The sequence below is a fragment of the Thunnus thynnus genome, chromosome 12 (assembly GCF_963924715.1).
Source record: "Thunnus thynnus chromosome 12, fThuThy2.1, whole genome shotgun sequence".
In the NCBI taxonomy this organism is placed as follows: domain Eukaryota; kingdom Metazoa; phylum Chordata; class Actinopteri; order Scombriformes; family Scombridae; genus Thunnus; species Thunnus thynnus.
Genome location: NC_089528.1, coordinates 27,985,606 through 28,007,014, shown reverse-complemented (window position 1 = coordinate 28,007,014; position 21,409 = coordinate 27,985,606). Strand labels below are relative to the sequence as shown.

Genomic DNA, 21,409 nt, shown 5'->3' with positions numbered 1-21,409 from the left:
CGCCATGTTTTCTACAGTAGCCCAGAACAGACAAACCAAACACCGGCTCTAGAGAGGGCCTTTTGCATTTTTCGCAAGTTTCGTGGCCACCATACATGAGGGGGATACGATCTGCAACCTCACTGTGATATGCCATTAAATCCTACACACTGCTCCTTTAAAGTTTATAAATTCCAACAGCACAGTACAGTAATTATTCATTCTCGCCGTGCCTTTCACTCACACACATGCTTTGTATCGGAGGGGGGGGGGGGGGGTGTGGCTGGAAAGGGAGGTAAGGATTTCCAAACAGCTGTTACATAGTTGGCCTGTGAGTCTCACCCACTTGACTCGCCTTGACACAGAGACGCACACACACACACACACGATTTACTCAAAGAGATGCTCCGAGCTTGACACTGATCTCCGACTGGTTCCTGTTCCTAAACAATCTTACAGAAAGCTCTCAGGCCGAGCCAAGTCCGTGCTTCAGATCTGTTACACTTGCTGTTTTTGAGGTTTGTGGTGGATTCAGACTGAAAACACTGCATTGAAATATTATAGCAAGCGTCTGTGCTGGTGTGGGCGTGTTGCTACAGGCAGATAAAACACCATCCAGGAAGTAATAATCCATAACTTCTGTAGGTTTATTAGATATTATGAGACAGGATTTAAATCCTTTGGAAAGCTATCGTAATGTTTAAAGTTAATCCGTAACTATTTTGATATAATATTTGATGTTTGCAGCTTCTCAAGCGTGAAGATTTGCTGTATTTCCTTTATATACATGACATTTAATTGAACATCTTAACATTTTAGACTGTTGGTCGAAAGAAACAAGATATTTGAAGACATCACCGCCGCCTCTGAGAAACGTTGAATGTAGTTAATTCATTATTTTTTTACCATTTCATAGTCTAAACGATTAATCCAGAAAATAATCAACGGATTAATCAGTTGCAGACCTAAACTGATTGTGAGTTCAGGTTTTTGTTCAGGTTTTGATGCCAGAATCTCTTCAGGAAGATCGTTGGTCAGGTGGCGACGTCGGAAGTGTGGGAAAGCGGAAGTGACGGAGAGAAATAGTACAAGAGGAAATAAAAAACTCACCCACGGTGGTATAAAGACAGAACCCGAGGGAAGAGATCTTCCTTATTGACCTTTCGCCAAAGCGTCATTACTAATAAAAAAAAAAAAAAAGACATCTTAAACACGTTATATTAGTGTATCCTGTTGTTTTTGTGGTCACAACGCCTCCCCTGCCCCCCAAAAAGTTCTAAGAACATCATTTATGTCATTGATTTTAATTATTGTGTCTATGAAATGATATAAAATAGTGGAAAAAATGGCATTTGCAATTTCTCAGAGGCTACAGCGATGTCTTCAATTTGCTTGTTTGCCTGATTAAGAGCCTGAAATGTTACTAAATACTCGATTTACTGTCAACAAAAGTCAACAAACAAACAAAAATCATCACAATTGAGAAGCTGGAACCAGAATGTTTTTTTTATTGCTTGGAAAAATGACTGAAACAATTAACCAAAATATCAAAACAGCTGCTGATTAATTCCCCGTGGGTCGACTAATCGATTAATCGACTAATCTCTGCAGCGATCCGTCACTGAGAGGCTCTTTTTATCGGAGCTTTCAGAGTTGGCGGTGACATCATCAGCGGGTTGAAGGAATGAATGTCTGACGGCGAAAGCTTTTGTCCTTCCTCTGCTCTTTTTAAATGCAGGAGCCATTGTTACTCTCAAAAGAGAGAAATGAGGAAATGAATCAGTTTCCTTGCTTTGTCACATTGTGAACTTCTTTTATAGGGAATTTTACATCATAGGAACTAATAACATGTCTTAATTTGTTCCCACGTTTTACTCGTCTCCATCATTTATATTCTTTTTTTTTTTTTTTTTTTTTTGCAGTTTGGTTTCAATCTCCAAAACTCTTACCAGCTGTTTTTGTTCATATTTCAGCCTGAATCTCTTCTTCTCTTGTATCTCTCTGCATCAGGCTTGTTTCTTCTTCTTCTGCTTATATTGACTTTTATTGGCAATTAAGTCTCCGATGCTGAGTCATGTGGGCTGGTCCATTATTACCGTACCACCTAAGTGTTGTTTCCTGTTTACTCGTTCAATGACTCTCATTTACTGAGTTTTAACTGCACTTCTGTTTTCCTTACTGTTAACTCCATATACTTCCATATATATATATATATAGTTTTATCTTGCTTTTATCTTAAATATTTCCCTTTCTGATGCCTGCATGCAGTTTTTCTCTCTGTTAGTCCTTCGCTCTGAAAAACTGGCCGCTGTTTACCCTAAAAAGGGAGAAAATTGTGATGCTGTCGCTGCCTGTTTTATTAGACAGATGAGTCATTCTTTCCTACTTTTTATTGCTCAATACTTGAATTCCTTTTGTTGTTTTTGTTTTGATGTCCATGAAGTTGCAACAGATGCTGCCTGTTGCTTCGGCGTAGCTTCGACTTTGACTTCTACCTTTTAATGAACATGTAGAACATGTAGAAAATACACCACCAACAATTTTCTATTGTATTTACATGTTTAGCTAAATTCTAATCCCTGTTCTCTAGATGATTATATTATATGTGTCATCATTTGTTTGCTTTATGCGGTTGCTATGATACGACACCATGACAGAGACGGTGATGTGTCACGAGTATTTCTTGATTTCTTGTAAGTCGTATATCGCCGTGGTGATGAAGAAATGGTATTTAAACAACAGCTGTAAAAAAAATAAACCTGAGACACCAGATAAACGTTTGTAGTTTACATTTTAGCAGCTTTGATTGGATGAGATGGAAGGACTCAATTTGGGAACACTTTATTTTCCGTCTGTGTAATTTCTCTAATCATTTCCCAGAACGAACTGTGTAATTTGGCACTAATTAAAGAAAACACAAACACAAAGTTCTGTTGTGTTTAAGTCGTGTTTATAAGCAGCTGTCGAGTTACGAAGGGAATTTCCGCTCCGAAGAAGCGCTCCATTTAAACTTAAATACTGTTTCTATGCTAATATTCATCCATCAGTCATTCAGTCATGAATTGTATGTTTGTACAAACTTATAACAAACCTTTTTTAACGTTCAGCTGACCTGCTGTACGCTCACTAAAAGACTCATTAAATGATTCATTTACAAATATCAAATTACATCGTTATTCCCAGGAACGTTTCGCTAAATACACAGTTACATATCAGCTGCTTTCCAGGGAATTATTGGAACATATGGGACAATATATAACTATAACTTGTGATTTTTCCTTGTGTAGTGAACATGTTTTATTATAAAACGTTACACCCACTACTACAAGTAGCGACTGGATGGTACAACTGCACCTTCATCCTTAACAAATATCTCTAAAGGATTACCTCACTCCTGTTTCCCGACCAACATCCCACAGAGACGCCACACCTTCCCAACCAGCTACCTCCCTAAACCTGTTCTACAGTCCCAGACTTAAGGTCTGCTTACAGATAAACAGGTCATTGATCCAGTGAAATCTGTCACCACTGGCAGAATCCAGAACAACACCTCATTGTCAGTGATGTAAAAATAGTAAAATGGAATCTTAACTCTTAGAAAAACACTGCATGTATCAGCGTGAGCCTGTTTGTTTATGTTTAGGAAGCACAACAGCGAGCGCACGTGGTGTCGTATGTATTCCCTAGACGGCTTCATGTGTCAAACGGGGACACGTGTGCTGAGTTAGTGTGAGACAGAGTGACCTTTAGTGCTCATTGAGGAAACACAGACAACATGTGGCTGCTGTGTGTCTTGTTGATCTGTTGTCATTATTTAGAAGTGGCTCTTCAGCTTTTTGTATTGTGGGTTTTGCCTTTTAATGATGATAAATCAACATATTTCAAAATACCATGAGTGTGCTCTTCAAACTGAGCTGGTAAACTGTGATTGAAAACATGAATTTAGAAAACTTTTGATTCAATTTAAGTACGTAAATGTAGGCCTACATATCATGTTTGTTTGTTTTCCAGAGATAATATAAAATGTATTTATTACAATAATATATCAGAGACATGCAGTGGACATATTGATTTTACAGTGTAAATGACTTTAGTTTAATGTTTATGGATTGAAAACTCTCGCAGTGACTAAAGCTGCTATGATTAGTTGATTAATTGATTTGTTGATTGACAGAAAACAGCAGCTATTTAGACAATCGATTAAATGTTTTGAGTCATTTTCCAAGAAAAATTCACTGATTCCAGCTCCTCAAATCTGAATATTTTTATGTTTTTTAGTGTCCTGTGACAGTAAACTGAATATTTTTATGTTTTTTTAGTGTCCTGTGACAGTAAACTGAATATTTTTATGTTTTTTTAGTGTCCTGTGACAGTAAACTGAATATTTTTATGTTTTTTTAGTGTCCTGTGACAGTAAACTGAATATTTTTATGTTTTTTAGTGTCCTGTGACAGTAAACTGAATATTTTTATGTTTTTTTAGTGTCCTATGATAGTAAACTGAATATTTTTATGTTTTTTTAGTGTCCTATGATAGTAAACTGAATATTTTTATGTTTTTTAGTGTCCTGTGACAGTAAACTGAATATTTTTATGTTTTTTTAGTGTCCTGTGACAGTAAACTGAATATTTTTATGTTTTTTTAGTGTCCTGTGACAGTAAACTGAATATTTTTATGTTTTTTAGTGTCCTGTGACAGTAAACTGAATATTTTTATGTTTTTTTAGTGTCCTATGATAGTAAACTGAATATTTTTATGTTTTTTTAGTGTCCTGTGACAGTAAACTGAATATTTTTATGTTTTTTTAGTGTCCTGTGATAGTAAACTGAATATTTTTATGTTTTTTTAGTGTCCTGTGATAGTAAACTGAATATTTTTATGTTTTTTTAGTGTCCTGTGACAGTAAACTGAATATTTTTATGTTTTTTTAGTGTCCTGTGACAGTAAACTGAATATTTTTATGTTTTTTTAGTGTCCTGTGATAGTAAACTGAATATTTTTATGTTTTTTTAGTGTCCTGTGACAGTAAACTGAATATTTTTATGTTTTTTTAGTGTCCTGTGATAGTAAACTGAATATTTTTATGTTTTTTTAGTGTCCTGTGACAGTAAACTGAATATTTTTATGTTTTTTTAGTGTCCTGTGACAGTAAACTGAATAGTTTTGGGTTGTGGACTGATGTCATCTTGGACTTTTGGACATTTTTCACCAATTTCTGTCATTTTATAGACCAAACTAATAGGCAAATATTTATTATCCTGGTCCACCTGACTGTAATCTATACATCATACTTATCTATACATTATGGTTGTGTCCTCGTTGACTTGTGCTCGTTCAGGGTTCATGTCTGTCTTGGCTGAAGTGTTTCTGCAGGATCCTCCCAGTGTGTCAGTTATGTAACAGGCCCGTCTGAGTCGACTCCCAGACCTCCACAACAGCTTTGATGCTGCTGTGGCATCAGCTGTACTGACATCCTGTCAGACTGCGTCCCGCTGTGGCGTTGAGGACTCGGTCCTCTCGGATAGTCGGCGCTCTGCCTCGGCTCTCAAAGAGATTTGTTGCTCAGTGAGATATATTTACCCTTTGACAGGAAATGATACCTGCACACACAGGGAAACACATAGTGGTCCTTTTATTTTTTTAAAGGATAGATAAAGACTGAGGTCTGTGAGTGACAAAAAGCTGAAATAAGAAGATGAATCAATTCGTCAATGGATAGAAAATTAATTGGCAGCTATTTTGATTAACTAATATTTGATTAACTGTCATTTTTTAAGCAGATATGTCAACCATTATCTGATTCTAGCTTCTCCAATGTACTGATTTGCTTCTTTTCTTTGTTTTTATATCATTGTAAATGAAATATTTTAAAGGTTTGGACTATTGTTCAGGCAAACAAGACATGTGAGGGTGAAAAGGACGCTTCCCAATGAATCTGTGGACAAAAAGATGTTTCTTAACATGTTTTGTCTTGTAACTACGGATCTGACATTTTATCTCCTTGCTCTTTACCTTGTTATTAATCTCAGTAATAATAATAAGCTGTTCTACTTCAGCGTTCAGCGTAAATCAAGTCGAATCATCCCACTGCTGTGTGAATTTTGGGGGCAATTTGTATATTTAGAAACAAATACCACAGAGGGAAAGTCTGTCTGGGAAGTCTTTCTGCAGAAGTTGGTCAGTTTTAATGGGAATTTTACTTAAACTGGGACAAGAAAACAGCATTTCATTTCCAAAGTTATTAATAAAGTTAGAAAGTTGTTTACAGAATTAGATGCAACTGGATGTGATAAAGATGTAGCCTATTTAAGTCTTTGTCTGAGAAATGATGATCCATCTGTGACCCATCTCGACCCAAAACCAGCAGCAGAGTACACATGTGAGGGGGGGCTACCACCTCCCTACACTGATGTCAGAGGAGCTATAGTAGATTGACAGAGAATTAATCAATCAATAACAATGAATCTGCTGCTATTTTAAAGGAAGAATCCAAACATTCTCTTGTTTATTATTGTCAAATATGAGAATTAGCTGCATTTTCTTGTTATAAAATTATAGTAAATGTAATATTTCTGGGTTTCGGACTGTTTTTTTTTAACTCCTGTCTTTCTGTGTCTTATTCCAGGTCCATTATCCAGATGTTGAGCGGGTGGAGTGGCTGAATAAGGTACGCTCACATAAACACACTCGTTAACTCTATCTCCTGGTTCGCTCTACATCAGGTGCAGTTAGACTGTTAGCTAGCAGAGGCAGACAGGTAGGTTATATAAATAGGAACTGAATCTGGAGCTCTGCTAGACCCCGATCCAGTGCTACCACCTCCCTGGAGAGAGAGAGAGGAGAGAGAGAGAGAGAGAGAGGAAGAGATGTAGAGAGACAGAGCGAGGGACCAGGACCTGGAAGAGCATCACTTACTGGAAACGCTCAGCTGGACTTCCAGTAAAAGAGTTAATGGATGTAGACGACAAGAGAATCTGATGTGATGTTTGTATCTTCAGTCTTGTTGTATTTGTCTATTATTGTTGTTTACAGATGTGATTTAAAGGGGCAGTAATAAAGATGTATGCATCCTCAAAGCATAGAAACGCCATCATTCATCAGTGAGGGGATCAATACTAGTGATAACAGCAGCCTGATTGGCATTTTAAAGTAGCTGAGGATGGAGAGCGGTGAGCGACCACGATGGATTTAAAACCTTTTAAGGTTTAGTGATGGATGATAAATTCTCAGGGCTGTTTCTGTGATTTCATGTGTTTATTTTTATACTATATGTTTATTTTGATATTATCAATAATCAGATTAAAATCCAGATTTTTAATTTTTTTTTACCTTCTCTAATCATATATTCATATTATTAGAGCTCATTTACAATATGTTTTTTTTTACTAATTATTTTGTTGTTTTTGGAGACGTCGTCATGACAACAGAACCTCAACCTTTACTATAAAACTAATATAACAACATTTTGAAAGTGTGTGTGAGAATGCTTATTTTGATATTTTGATTATCAATTAAGATAAGATTAGATATATTAGACTTAATATCAGATGAGACAGTTAAGAGTCTGTCAGCTGAGTTTCTCCTTGAGGAGTTTCTCATGTAAAAAAGTGTTTTAAGTCATTTTTGTGACTGCTTCTATCATCTCAGGCTCAAATGCTAATAGTTGCGCAGGTGTTAAAACTTGTTCAGATTAATTTTGATCACCCTTAACCCATTTATAGACTTTATCATTAAAATATAACAATAACAATTAATATAATGCATTTCTCACATTTAAAAAAAAATCAATCAGACAGCATTTTTTGGAAAAGTCAAACAGTTTTAATAAAGTCAGTACTGTTTTTCAATACACTGATTCCTAATTATTGATTATATACTGTTTTGTCTTCATACAATGTAATTATCACTTACTGTTATTGCACTATTGGTTTCGGCCTTGGTGCCCTACATTTTGGCTGCAATGTCCCAATAATTTAATTCCAGGCCTGCAGTAGATTAAATATGTGTTTTTTCACTTGAAAAACTCACAGATGAGCCTGCAATCTTCCTCTCAGACTGCCCACACAACCTCCGACAAGCTAGACATCCTGAAAGACAAAACTCAGGGCAAAATAAGTCTGACATTCACTCGCTGCTCCTCATAAAGCTTATTGCTGTGAGTGCATGAAAATAATTAAGACTCAGATGATCTAATCAACATTTGTATCATCTCCTCTCTTCTCTCATCCGACTTTTAGCATCTGGACAGTAAAAAGACAATATTTAGAGCGACGTTGGTCTTTGAATCAAACCAAAAACTCTTCCTGCTGCCTCTCAGATTTATAGAGCATCGACAAAAACTATTTTGATAATAAAATAATCATTCAATATTTATAATTTTTAAGAAAAAACGCTGACAAATATTGAATATTTCTGGATTTTGAAGATGTCACAATGAACGAAATTATAATGGTTATTTTTTACTATTTTCTAAAAGTTTTATAGACAAAACAATGACGATAATAATTAGTTGCAGATTTTTGAGTCACTTTCTCCATCAGGAAGTTATAAAATCCATCTGTTGGAAATGATTTCCTGATTTCCTGCCAGTTTATATCCGTTACATCAGAGCTGATGAAAGCGAAACTGATTCACATGTAGATTAATGTAACCTAATCACCATTACAAAAAAGTGTTAATGCTTTATGTGAATGACTCTGAAAGTCGGGATCACCGAACCTCGGCTACGTCAGGTGACGATCAGCGATGAGGATTTTCCTGCCTGTTCACTCGTATTCACCCCGTCTCCTCTTTCAGCCTGTAAAGATTCTTCGGAGGTGTTTATGGGTCACTCGGCAGCAGACGATAGACTGAGGAGAGAAATGCTTTGAACTCAAAGCTGCTACAGAGCCAGAATAGCGTCTGCAGCACATTTAAGAGATAAAAACAACCCCCCAATGCAGTTGCTTGATCATGATTATTAATCAGCTGCACATGTTGTCTTTCACTAATCTTTTGCTGACACTGTATTTACCTAAATGTGTTAATTAGAGGAAACTAAATCCTTGTGTACACTATACTGTGTCATCTTTTGCATATACAGTGAAAACAGCAACAGTCGGTCGGCTACGTGGTTCATTCATGTGGAAGTTGATAATGATTTAATTTGTGCATTCCTGAGATCTCTCTCCTTCTCATTGTCTCAATTAATGAGACTAATTGAGTTTCTGGAAGCTGCTGGACAGGCTGCAGGATTTTAAGCTCATGGATAAAAAATGAATTTTATTACAGTAAAAGTCTCAATGAAGACGATGTTACGGTTCAATTTAAAATCAGTAGTTTGGCCGCTTTTATACGAGGCTGTAATTGTAATTGTACATGTATATTATAATCACTGTGATTGATTTATTGAACAGGACAGTGTGCAGTATTAAACATAAACGATGCACTGCACCAGAGTTAGCTTGAAGCTAATTTGCATCTGTAGTCCATTACAATCAAAACATACAACAACAAACAGTACAAAGCAAAAACAACAACAAATAGAGCCTGAACTCTGTAGCTGAAGAAATATGTCAAGGAGATATTATTATAATACCAATTATTAACATAAAACAAACATTTCTGATGAAGGTCCTTTCTTCTGATCAAGATATGTACAGATTAGATTGTAAAGTTGAAAAATAAATTGTGTGGACCAAAAAAGAAGGCGACACAGTTTCTAAATGATCTCAAACATATCTTTAGTATGTCTGATCTTTACATATACACCAAATATATGTGCTGTTTTGTATTATAACCAAATATTTTCACATGAATGTCAACCAATGATACAGCAGATCATTCTGTTTGTTCTCCCACAAATTAAAAAAGAGCATAGAAACTCATCTTTAGGATGTAGTGTATTCAAGATCAATAGATAGTAGTATATAGTTGAAGGAAACGTCGTCTCTACAGGGTCCAGTTCAAGTCAAACATACAAGAGCACACAATAAATATATATCTAATAAAACAACAAATATATATAACCAAGCCTCTCCAGTGTCTGCAGGTATCTGCTAACAATCTTAACAAGAGTGTAAAAAGTGATCTGAAACACGTCTGAGCCTGTGTGGGATTTTGATGTGAAATAATTTTCTCATTCTTTCTTTCTCCACCGTTTTCTCTCTCTCTCTCTCTCTCTCTCTCTCTCTCTCTCTCTCTCTCTCTCTCTCTCTCTCTCTCTCTCTCTCTCTCTCTCTCTCTCTCTCCTACCTCAGACGGTGAAACAAATGTGGCCGTTTATCTGCCAGTTCGTGGACAAGCTGTTCAGAGAGACCATCGAGCCGGCGGTGAAGGGCGCCAACCCGCACCTCAGCTCCTTCTGCTTCACCAAGATCGACATGGGCGACAAGGTGACCAGAAAACAAAAACACCGAAACTATGACGATAATATGAATACGTACTCGTAGGCGCAGCAGTTTGAACACAAAGACTCAGAAACAAAAGTAACACAAGAAAAGAAGACGACTGCGAGAACTAAAAAGGAAACAACAGAGCAACTTAGGGAGGAGGAATTCCCAGAATATATGGATCCCAACTCTTGTAAACCAGTAAGGGAAGGTGGTGGATTCCAGCTAAGGAGTCCTGTTAGGTCTATATTGGGTAGATCTGGGTATCCAACATCAATAGTTTATTGGTATCAACCAAAATGTTTCAAAAACTGTCAATCTTGGTCAGATTTATGCTATTTTAGTAAAGTTATTGTGTATCTTATGTTTCTTAAATGCCCTTATATTAAAAAAGGAAAGAAAAACATGGTCATATTCTTCAAGGTGAGTTATAGATCAAAGTATTGTTTCATTATTGGCACCAAAACAGCATATTATCGCCTCTTGTGTCAAAACATTTCAAACGACGCACAGCTGTATTTAGGTAAAAGGTGTTGCTTTTAACCCTTCTGTTGTCCTCTCGGGTCAGTTTCAACAGGTGTCATTATGTGCTGTAATCAAAAAAATTGAAATGGTTTCAAAACAATATCCTGACTAAGACATTATGAATTATTTTAACTATAGTTGAGATCAGAGGAAAATATGTTGATGGATTATGGAGGACTGGTAAATGTAAGTTTAGTCATTTCAGTTTTTTTGATGACAGCACATAACAACACCTGTCGTCCTCGGGTCAATTTTGACCCGGGAGGGTTAAAAGCAACACCTTTTACTGAACTACAGCTGTGCATCGTTTGAAATTCTTTGACACAAGAGGTGATAAGATGCTGTTTCGGTACCAATAATGTCCTCCTGGGTCAAAATTGACCCGAGAGGACAACAGGAGGGTTAATGTGAATTCCCAGTAAGAGACTGGCCTGTCATGTTATGCACAAGTTTATTAGTCAACACTTTAAAATGTCTTTTTTTTATACTGCAGTACTGCTACAAGCAAAAGAAAGAAAACAGCTTTACATTGTGTACATTTTGTGTAAAGTCTGCACTACAATAACGTAACCTTAAAAACAATAAAAGCAGATGTTGTTCGCTATGATGGATCATCTAAGTGAAATAAGCAGGACTGAGAAATATGAACCATTGTAGTAAAATTATCAATAAAATGTTTTGCACTAAATTGCTGAAGACATGCACGAGTACTAGTGTGATCCTTTAATGTTCACAGCTCTACAGTAGCTGCTCGTAGCCTCCGTCGGTGTAGGTGGTGGTTGGATCTTTTATTGGAGCGTTTCTATTTCTGTCTACTTTGTTGCCTTTGAACTTCTATGATTTGCACGCTGTGAATTTTCTACTCTGTCTTCAATTTAGAGCATTGTTGGTGGGAGAACAAAAGCAGCAGAAATGAAACAGTTTTTTTGAATCGGAGCTGTTAGGACTGAGTTGTCTTCTTCTTTGTGCATCTTAAATCACGTACTGTGTTGCATATCATGCAGCAGCAGAACTGAGATGACTTGTTTTGTTTCTGCAGCCGCTGAGAGTGAACGGGGTGAAAGTTTACACAGAGAACGTGGACAAGAGGCAGGTCATCATGGACCTGCAGATCAGGTACACAATAAACTTCTCACACTCACAAACTGTTGGCTTTACCTCCGGTGTCATGATAAGCCAGGTAGTAGATTAATCCTACTAAATTGTGTAAATAATATAGGTAAAACACCAAATGTGGATTATTCCGCTACTGAAAATAGTCCCAACAAATGCACTATTTCCTCCTGTTTGAGTATTTTTTGCTAAAAACTATATCGCCCAGCTGTTTTAGGACATTACTGAGCCTTTTTTTAAAAATGAAACTATATCTTTGTGAGCTGTTTCTAATGATTTTTTTTATCTGCAAAGCGCCACAGACAGGTTGGGGAAGTCAGGGTCTGTTCATGGGATCGTAGAATAACACCAGCCTTATCTTTTTAAGAAATACAAATATTACTGTTGTCGTTTCCTCTGTATGAACCCACATATGTATATCTACTTCCCTTCTCTGTCACATTTTAATATTAATCTTCTTTTCGCTGTTTGTTTCAGTTTCGTTGGGAATACAGAGATCGACGTGGACATCAAGAAATACTATTGCCGAGCTGGAATCAAGAGTATACAGGTATAGAGAGCATAGTGTGGGTTTACAGCACGTTATGTATAATGTTGACAGGTATGTTTTGTTGGTTCTCGGTCACATACGGTGAAGAATAGCTCTCTAGGAAGTCATAGGTCATGTCTTATGATGCCTGAGATCCCTCTTTTCCTGCTGTGTTACTATTGTAGATGTAACAACAGCGCTAAGGTTGTTGTTACTGTGATCTAGTGCTTTCTGTTAATCAATTCTGATACGACTGATGATTCTTTTAAGTGATTTATCAGACAAAAATGCCAAATATCCTCTGGTTCTAGTGTTTCTGTGTCAATGTTTTGGTTTTGGGGCTGTTGGTTGGACAAAACAAGACATTTGAGGATGTCGGCTTGGGCTCTTGAGACTTTGTATGGTCCTTTTCTTTTACTATTATTTGTAAAATATCAGAAAATATTAAAAGAAAATGGCTATCACAGGCTTCCAGAGGCCAAGATGACGTCTTTAAATATCTTGTTTTGTCCGACTAACAGTCAAGAACCCAGAGATCCTCAATTTATAATTATATAAAACAGATAAAAACAGCAATTCCTCCCATTTAGAAGCTGAAACAAGTGAATTTTTGGATTTTTTTCCTTCTTAAATTGAAAGATTTAATTAATCAAAACAGTTCCCATCAAATCAGTTAATTGGCTAAATGTTTCAGCAGCAGGAAATGCTAAAATAAAATGAAATAAAACCATTAAAAATACCAAACCAGTGTATTTAATCTGCTCAGTGAGTCCAGATTAATTACTTAAGTGAAACCAATGAACCACATGACACATCGACAGTCCCCACCCACCTGCCGCACCTCTAATGGGTCAGAAAAACAAGCGCATCTTTATATTTTTTTTTGGATAAAGAAGATTAAAACACTCAAGACAGATGTGTGCGCCCAAAACAGATGTGCGCCTTTATCGTCGGGAGACCTCATTGCTTCGGCCATGACCACCCGTATTAACCCGTGACCTCTCCAGAGACAGTTTTACATAATATGTTGACACAGGACTGATAAAGGAGACGTTATCCACTCGGCTGCTCGCAGAGGATCAGCCCATATTTGCTGTTCAGAGATCAGACGGGGGAGAGAAAGTGTGAGCGGAGAGAGAGAAAGAGAGAGAAAAGTCGGAAAAAGATTTACAGAGAGAGAGAGAGAGAGGGGAAAACGGCTGCGTGTTACGAGGCAGAGTTAATATTTGCCTTTGTGTTTGGCTTAAATTTTTATAGCTGCGGCCCCCGCTGCTGCTGTGTGTGTCAGCTTTTCATAGGCTGTCGAAGAAATAAGTAGTTCAAACACCGAAGAACTTAGAGCTTATCGTGAGTGATGAGTCATACTCTCTTGACGGTTTATTAAAGGTGTATCAACTCAGCTCTTTCTCAACTTAGTCTCATTTTTTATTTAAGCAGAGCTTCTTCTTTCCATCTATCGGTCAAACTGACATTAGGCTATGTGTGGCACATGATTTATAAAGCATCCTCTCGGGCAGTAACGAGCTACAGGAGGGCAGCTGCTGGCATAAACAAAAGGCTATCTTCAATCTTTCCACTACACCCATTTTGATGAGCAAAATGTTGGTATTTGATTGCTCGGAGAGAGAGAGCTACGACCAAATTTGGTGCTGCAGACGGGCAGTCTACATAACTGAGGTTTGAGTCACTGCAGCCAGCCAGTGTTCTTAATAATGAAGAGCTCTGAGGGGAAACATTTACTCACAAAAAAACTTTTCCTCGTCTGCGTTTTAGTTTAACATATAAAAGACTTAAAACCCCCCCCTTTGCCAGTTTTTTTTTTTTTTTTTTCTGCCTCTTCTGTAAGCATCAGCGCTTTTGCAGACATAATTGATTCCGAGTCTTGAATTAAAGTCACTGGTTTTCTGTTTTTCTCTCCTCATAACTCTCTTTAGAAGAAAAAAACAGGTTTCAGACGGTAACATTTTCACAGTGAAGACGTCCAAATGTCAAGTGAAGAGAAAAGTCTGGCCTTGTGTGTTTTTTTTTTTTTTAAATTGCATTATAAAATGAGGAAATTACAAAACAGAGCATTTAAATGAAATATTAAGCGTTGTTAAATGAAATGCCAGGAAGAAAAAAGAAAATTGGCGGTCGTAGAAGCTGGGATCAAACTACATGATATCAGCCTGTTAATGGTGTTAAGAGTGAGTGCAGGTTAGGACAGTCTGACACGCTGTGTTTTATTGTTTTAAGGCTGAAACAAGCTTCTCTGGGCTGCACATGAGCGAACATGCACAGGAGTCATTTGGGGACATTTTCATGTTTCTGTTATATTTCTACAGGTTTTAAGTATATCTGTCTTTTCTTTTTAGCTTCAAAATTGTTTGTGGTGCTCAACCTGTAGATATGTAATCAAGGACCTTTTATAAAACACTGATGAGCAACACATTTCAGTGCTTGATATTAAGCAAGTGCGTGTGACTTACTGTACAGGTATCTATAACGCCCTTATTTGTGTATATCACTGGAGACGTTTTCATGTGTCGCCAGCAAACCTTTATTTCAGCCATAGAAGAAGACAACCCATTCTGTGTGAAGGACATCTAATTATAGAGCTGAGTGTTTAATTGCAGAGTATTGAAAGCTGGCAAGAAAGTTTGGTCGGATTCAAAATCCTATTTGATCAAATAGTTCCTGATTTAAATTAAAATGTTGCCGGTTTTAGACTGTTTTATTCAGGCAAAGTTTTTATAATACTACTTGTGGTTAGACAGCATTAAAGGTTTGAGAACGTTGGTGTCTTTCGCCAAATTAGATCAACAGTTTCATTGTCATGCAGATCAAGAAAGACAACAAGCTGTGATTGTTTGGGGTTTCACATGTAGAGTGACATTTATCTCACCTAATCTGACAGAGTGTCCATCTCTGCTTGTTGCATCAAACACTTCACATTATGTTGAAAAAGTATACAAAAGTTGAATTTTGTTGAATAAATGTTTGAAATTTGCAGCCAGCGATGTAACCTGTAAACCGTCAGGTCGAAGCTACACTGCTGATCATCAATGCTGAAAGTTAACAAACACATACAACAGACACTAAATGCTTCATAATGTGTGTTTTTTCTCTTCTGTCCAGCTTCATGGAGTGATGAGAGTGGTGATGGAGCCTCTGCTGGGAGACATGCCTCTAATCGGAGCCCTGTCTGTGTTTTTCCTCAAGAAACCGGTGAGTACCTTTTGACCTTTGACCTCTGACCTCATGCTCAGACTTTGACTTTATGAGGAAGTCCTCTAAAATCCTGGTAAGCCTGTTTACCAGGAGAACATTGCACTTAAAATCCACAACAGTGTTGTTGAAACTACAGAAACTCTGCAGACTTCCACCAATAAATCACCAATTTTCACCAATAAATTCTCAGATTGTTAAACTAAAAATCTATGAAAAGATAATTAACCTGATCAACAGTACATCCGTGTTTGTTGTGACTGTCCTGGCTCTGGAGATAACAGGGACTGGGTGTCTTACTGACTGACTTCCACACTTCTGCAGAAGATTTATAAACACTGAGATACAATCTTGTCCCAAAATATACTGCGTAATATGCAAAGAGGGCGAGTTGTTTCCAGTTTTCTGCAAAAACACACATGCGTTTGGTCTAATAGCTTGTGGAAATGTAGTGTACTCCCACCCATCACTGACCTCTGTGGATTTGAAGGATGATGGCTCTGCTTATACAGTACTACAGTACACCCTAAACACTACTGAACTCGTCCTCTTTTATCAGTGGATTCCTTCTCCTTGACTGCTATCTTCCTTCCTGTTCCTCAGCACATTTATTTCTTCCAGATTTCAGCTTTGATACTGGCACCCACAGGAAAAGTATCAACATCAGAAGATGTGAAATTGTCCCTTCGCCTTCAATCTTGTTCCAGTCTGTAATTGAAAGACAGAGGAATCATTCATAACAACATCAACACACTGAGGAGAAAACTCAAAACTCATGATTCTGGGCAGCTTGTTTTTTAAAAAACTATCATCAACTGTGGAGCAAAGTGTGGAGATCCCAGGCAGGTCTGCTGAGATGAATCAATAGATAGATGATCAAATAAAAGCTATAAAATGAGTGATTAGATTAGTGATCCTTTACCACCAAGCTTTTAGAAATGGTTTCACTCGCTGGTCTGTCAGGTATTTTTTTGATTTATATCTTCTGAATCTGGATGGACTTCACTGATAAGCTGCTTCTTAGGAAGTTTTGTGAGGTGAATTGTTGTTGTTTTCTGGTATTTCCAGTGAATAAAACTTCCTGAGAAATAAAAGTAGTGATAAAACATGTTTACAGAAAGCAGTCCTGCTCATTCATAAAAGACCTAACACAACCAGAGATGTTAAAGATTAAGCAACGGATCACAAAACTCACGGTTCGGATCGTATCACGGATTTGAGTCATGGACCGGATCATTTTACGGATCAGCAAAAAAAAATGCCCATGGTCTTAAATGAAAACAACATTCAAGATGTCCAATGTTTAAATAAAATCTTAAAATATATAAAATATTCAAAGCTCAATTGTTAAATTAAATTGCAATATGAGGCCTGATACCTTCCTCTTTTAAACATGGTAGTGAATGAAACAGCAGCCTGTGTCCACATCATCAAAACTTGATAACTTACAAACATGAACACACGTCTTGTCCTGCAATTTAGCTTGTTGAACGAGCTACCAAACAAACATTCACCGCTAATGTCAGTTAGCAGCTACGTAGCTAATTAGCTGCTCAGTCGCAGCACATTAAACGGCGTGTAAACGTAGCTGCAGACGTCACTGCGGACCCGTTAAATGCTGGTTTGGTCGTTGCTCTTCAAAATCCCTGTTAGCGATGCGCTGTCTGTCTATGACTTGTACTTACATACTTACAACAGTTTGTTTACGTTGTCTTTAATGTGACATTAAATTTTGCAATTAATCTGCGGTTCACATGCGTGCCAAACCGTTGGGGGGCGATCCGTACGGATCATGGATCAACTATGATCTGTTGCACCACTATTCTCTACCTGGTTGACAAAGTTCCATGGTCTCATGGTGTATATCATCATGTCAGCGCGCTAGGGGGGATATGATGAATCCTCTGACTCATTTTTACCAAAAACACATTTAAAAACTGAAAAACATCCATCACGGTTTCCTAGACTCTGAGGTGATGTCATCAAATGTCTTATTTTGTACGATCAACAGTCCAAAAACTCAAAGATATTCAATTTACCACCTGAATCCATCAAATATTTGTCATTTTTGCTTTAAAAAATACTTTTAACAATCAATCAATCATCAAAACAGTTGCAGATACGTTTCCTGTTAATCAACTAGTTGTTGCAGTTTTACACTCCACCCTGACAGCAGTAGGAAGTAGTCTTTACTGCCGTGTGGTTACCCGCCACTAAGTCATCAACCACAGCTTATAGTCACTCGTGTTCGGTTGGCTGGTTAATGGCGGTACTTCACCATCCTGTCTCTGCGTGTGGTCAACCGTCATCTTGTGGCTGGTTGCCTAGCTACAGGCTGGCAACTCACCAGGAAGTTAACTATTGGTGTCAGCCAGTATCGGTGTTTTGGCTCCTGCTGGTTTGTGTCAGCTGACATTTGCATGTGAAGTTTGACTCACTAGTGGCGTTCAGCGTAATGTTTTAGGTAATAAATTACCACCCAAACAATCTATTCATACAGAATGAAATGGTGCTCGTAGTCCAGTTGAAACTGGTGTTCAAATATTTTCCTTTCCTTTCATTTTAGCCTCCTGGCGTTGAATGTGTCATCAAATTCCAGCTGGTGCTGTGTGCAGGCCGGTTTTACATGTTTCTAATTGAAACTTAGTTGAACTTCAATTCAATTCATTCATGTGGTGAATTTTCTGAAAGTTACATTTGTAAAAACTAGTGCTGCAACCGAGGATCATTAATTATTTGTCTATAAGATGTCCGAATAGTGAAAAATGCCAGTTAAAATTTCGATGAGCTCACGGTGACGTCTCCAGATGTCTATATTTTGTCCGATCAACAGTCCAAAATCCAAAGATATTCAGTTGACGATCATGTACGACGCAGAAAAGCATCAAATCCTCAAATCCTCAAATCCTCATATTTGAGAAGCTGTAACATGTTTGGCATTTTTCTCTCGGTCTGTTGATCTTTTCTGGCATTCGTTGATGTCACTAGACATTCCAGTCATTGTCTTGTTTTATCTGGTATGTTTTTGCCTTTCTGGCTGCCAGCAATAACATGAGGTTTGGACAAAGAAGAGTGCTTTCACTCTTAATGAAAAATGTGCTCTGTTTAGTAGAAGGATAAGTGAAGAGAGTAATGCTTGGATTTCATCAGCGTCTGATAAAGATCATCTCATTTTTGGATGACATCTTGGCAAACTCTTGTCTCTTTTTTTTCCCAAAAATCTAAAAAAAGCTGGTAGCCTGACCTTGAGTCAGGATTATTTTATTACACAGCTTCTAGAAATGTTGTGACATCACTGTGTCACAAAGGACTCGCAGCGTTTAGTTGATTAATCGATGAGTCGATCAGCAGAAGATTATTCTGCAACTATTTTTTTATTATCAAATAATTAAATAATAGTAATTTTTTAAAGCGAAAATGACAAAAAATTTGCTGGTTTCAGCTCCTTCAATGTGAAGATTTGAAGCTTTTCTTTGTTGTGCATGAATGAACTAAATATGCTGCAGGAAATTAAATATTATCTGACATGTTATACACAAAACCATTAATCGATCAATCGGGAAAATAATCTGCAAGTAAATCGATAATGAAAAATAATGTTACTTACCCTGATGCTTCTCCCCAAAAAACTTCATAGTGCCACAGCGAACACTTGAAAGATGAACTGAAACGCTCCAAAACACCGGTATTAAAAGATCTTTTTAAACGGAAATTAGTTGATGTTGTTTTTCCGTCGGTCACAGAAACTCAGCAACAGCCTCAGATTGAATAGAAAGCAAGTGGCAACCACCTCGCTACGTCAATCTTTATATACAGTCTGTGATAGAAAGGAGAAAACCAAAAAACATTAAACAACACTATCTGCAAATATCTACAGGTAACAATCTGCCAACCGCTGGATCAGTTTTTAATGCAATGAAAACTATAATCAAAGAGCTTTTGGAGAACCTCAGTCGCTCTTCTTCACATAGTTTATCTGTACTTTTAATGTCAAAACTAAAAGTCTTCTTGTTTTGTATTTATTTGTCAGTGTTTTTTAAGATGAGTTGTTTTGCTGAAAAACCTCTCACTGCTATTATTCTCTTCCTGTTTCAAGCTAGCAGAACAGTATTGTGGTTGACCGTGAGCTAGCATCTAGAGCAGCTAACGAGACCACAGAAAGACACACACACGCCCCGTTTCACTGTGCTCGAACACACACACACACACACACACACACACACACACACACACACACACAGAGAAACACGCCAGTGGTCACATAACTGGAAAGTCTCATGTGTGGAATAAAGGGGAATTCCACTAATCTCATAAAGATGTTTGTTTTACTCAGTTTGTGTATATTGTTGTTGTCCTAAGTCTAAGAAAATAACTTAAGTGACATCACTTAAGTTTTTAATGGAAAGCCCGTGGTCTAACAAAAAGACATAAGTGAATCTCATTATGGGAAATGTAGGATCAGGGGTTTTTTTGGAGTATAATGGACTAAAAACCAGGATACTTTTGCCTTTGCTGCCCATTCCTTTTTTTTTTTTTTTATTTATCTCTTGTGAGCCATCCAGCTTTAAGGAGTACTCTTATCAACACAGTCAGCAAACAACACATTCAACAAGTTTTCTGAAGCCCAATGTGTTTCCTGTAGATCTGACCGAAAAGGAAATTTGACTGATGTGTGAACATTCACATCATTTTGTGAAGTCATCAGCTCTCAGACGAACCTGAACTCCGACACTGCCTTGTTTTCCTGCTGACCTCATCTCATTAAATGAACAATAGTTCCTCTAGTTTTGTGCAAAATGGACAAGTTAAAGCTCGTTTTTTTTTTTGGGAGGGGAGGGGAGGAGGGGAGGCAGACAGTAGGAATAAACGCTCAAGATTTGGGAATGATTTGAAAACCGTAACTTCCAGGTTCTGTTCCAGAAGTAGGAAAAGCTCTTTCTAAATCCCTTTTGACATCTGTAACGACTCTAATAACAAAAAAATGCAGCCTTGGATCAGAGCCTCTCTCAACAGTATGACATGTGGCTTGATTTATATGTTTAGATAAGGACAACAGTTTTTTTTTTGACCATCTAATATAGTTGCTATCTAATATTTATGTTTTTAGTAGCATTTAACAAACACCGTTTCCCATAAACCCCTTGACATTTGTGGGCTAAATGTCACAGCTCGACAGAAGAGGCGAGTCCCAGAGGCGAGACATGTCTGTAATAACAGCGGGACAGAGAGAGGAGCAGACGACGACAGAGCAACAACTTTAAAAAAAAGTGTTTTATGGATGTGGACGAAACCAAGTTGCAGTGATTTAAGTACCTGCGTTGCCGCACTTGTAGTTTTTTTCTGCGCTCACAAATTAATCGGTTTAACTTTGTTAAAATCCTCCTGATAGCAGCTGCTGTCATGGATGCTGCGCTGTCTTAGAATATGGAAATTAAACTCCAGGAACAAACTTAATTTATTCAGAAAGACAGAAGAAGAAAAAAAAAAGTACTGAATAAGAGATTGCATTGACGAGACAAGAAGAAAATTACAGTTAAAGTAAGCAAATCTAAAGCAGCAACAAAGAAAACACGACTTCCAACTCTACCGCTGCTAATATAAATGTGGTCAAAACAGAGTCTCCTTTATCATTTGCACACACAAATGAATTAAGACAACCGTGTTCTCCTCCTCTTTCTCTCTCCCA

At 37.4% G+C, this 21,409-nt stretch overlaps 1 protein-coding gene across 3 annotated transcripts in view; it reads left to right on the top strand.

The window, feature by feature from the left end:
• Positions 1 to 21,409, top strand: part of esyt2a (extended synaptotagmin-like protein 2a) — a 63,918-nt gene that overhangs the window by 10,975 nt on the left and 31,534 nt on the right. For all 3 annotated transcript variants that reach the window (XM_067606689.1, XM_067606691.1, XM_067606690.1), the window contains exons 3-7: positions 6,605 to 6,646; positions 10,218 to 10,352; positions 11,914 to 11,990; positions 12,465 to 12,537; positions 15,634 to 15,723. In XM_067606689.1, the coding sequence (XP_067462790.1) occupies positions 6,605 to 6,646; positions 10,218 to 10,352; positions 11,914 to 11,990; positions 12,465 to 12,537; positions 15,634 to 15,723 (417 nt within the window). The remainder of the gene's footprint in view (positions 1 to 6,604; positions 6,647 to 10,217; positions 10,353 to 11,913; positions 11,991 to 12,464; positions 12,538 to 15,633; positions 15,724 to 21,409) is intronic.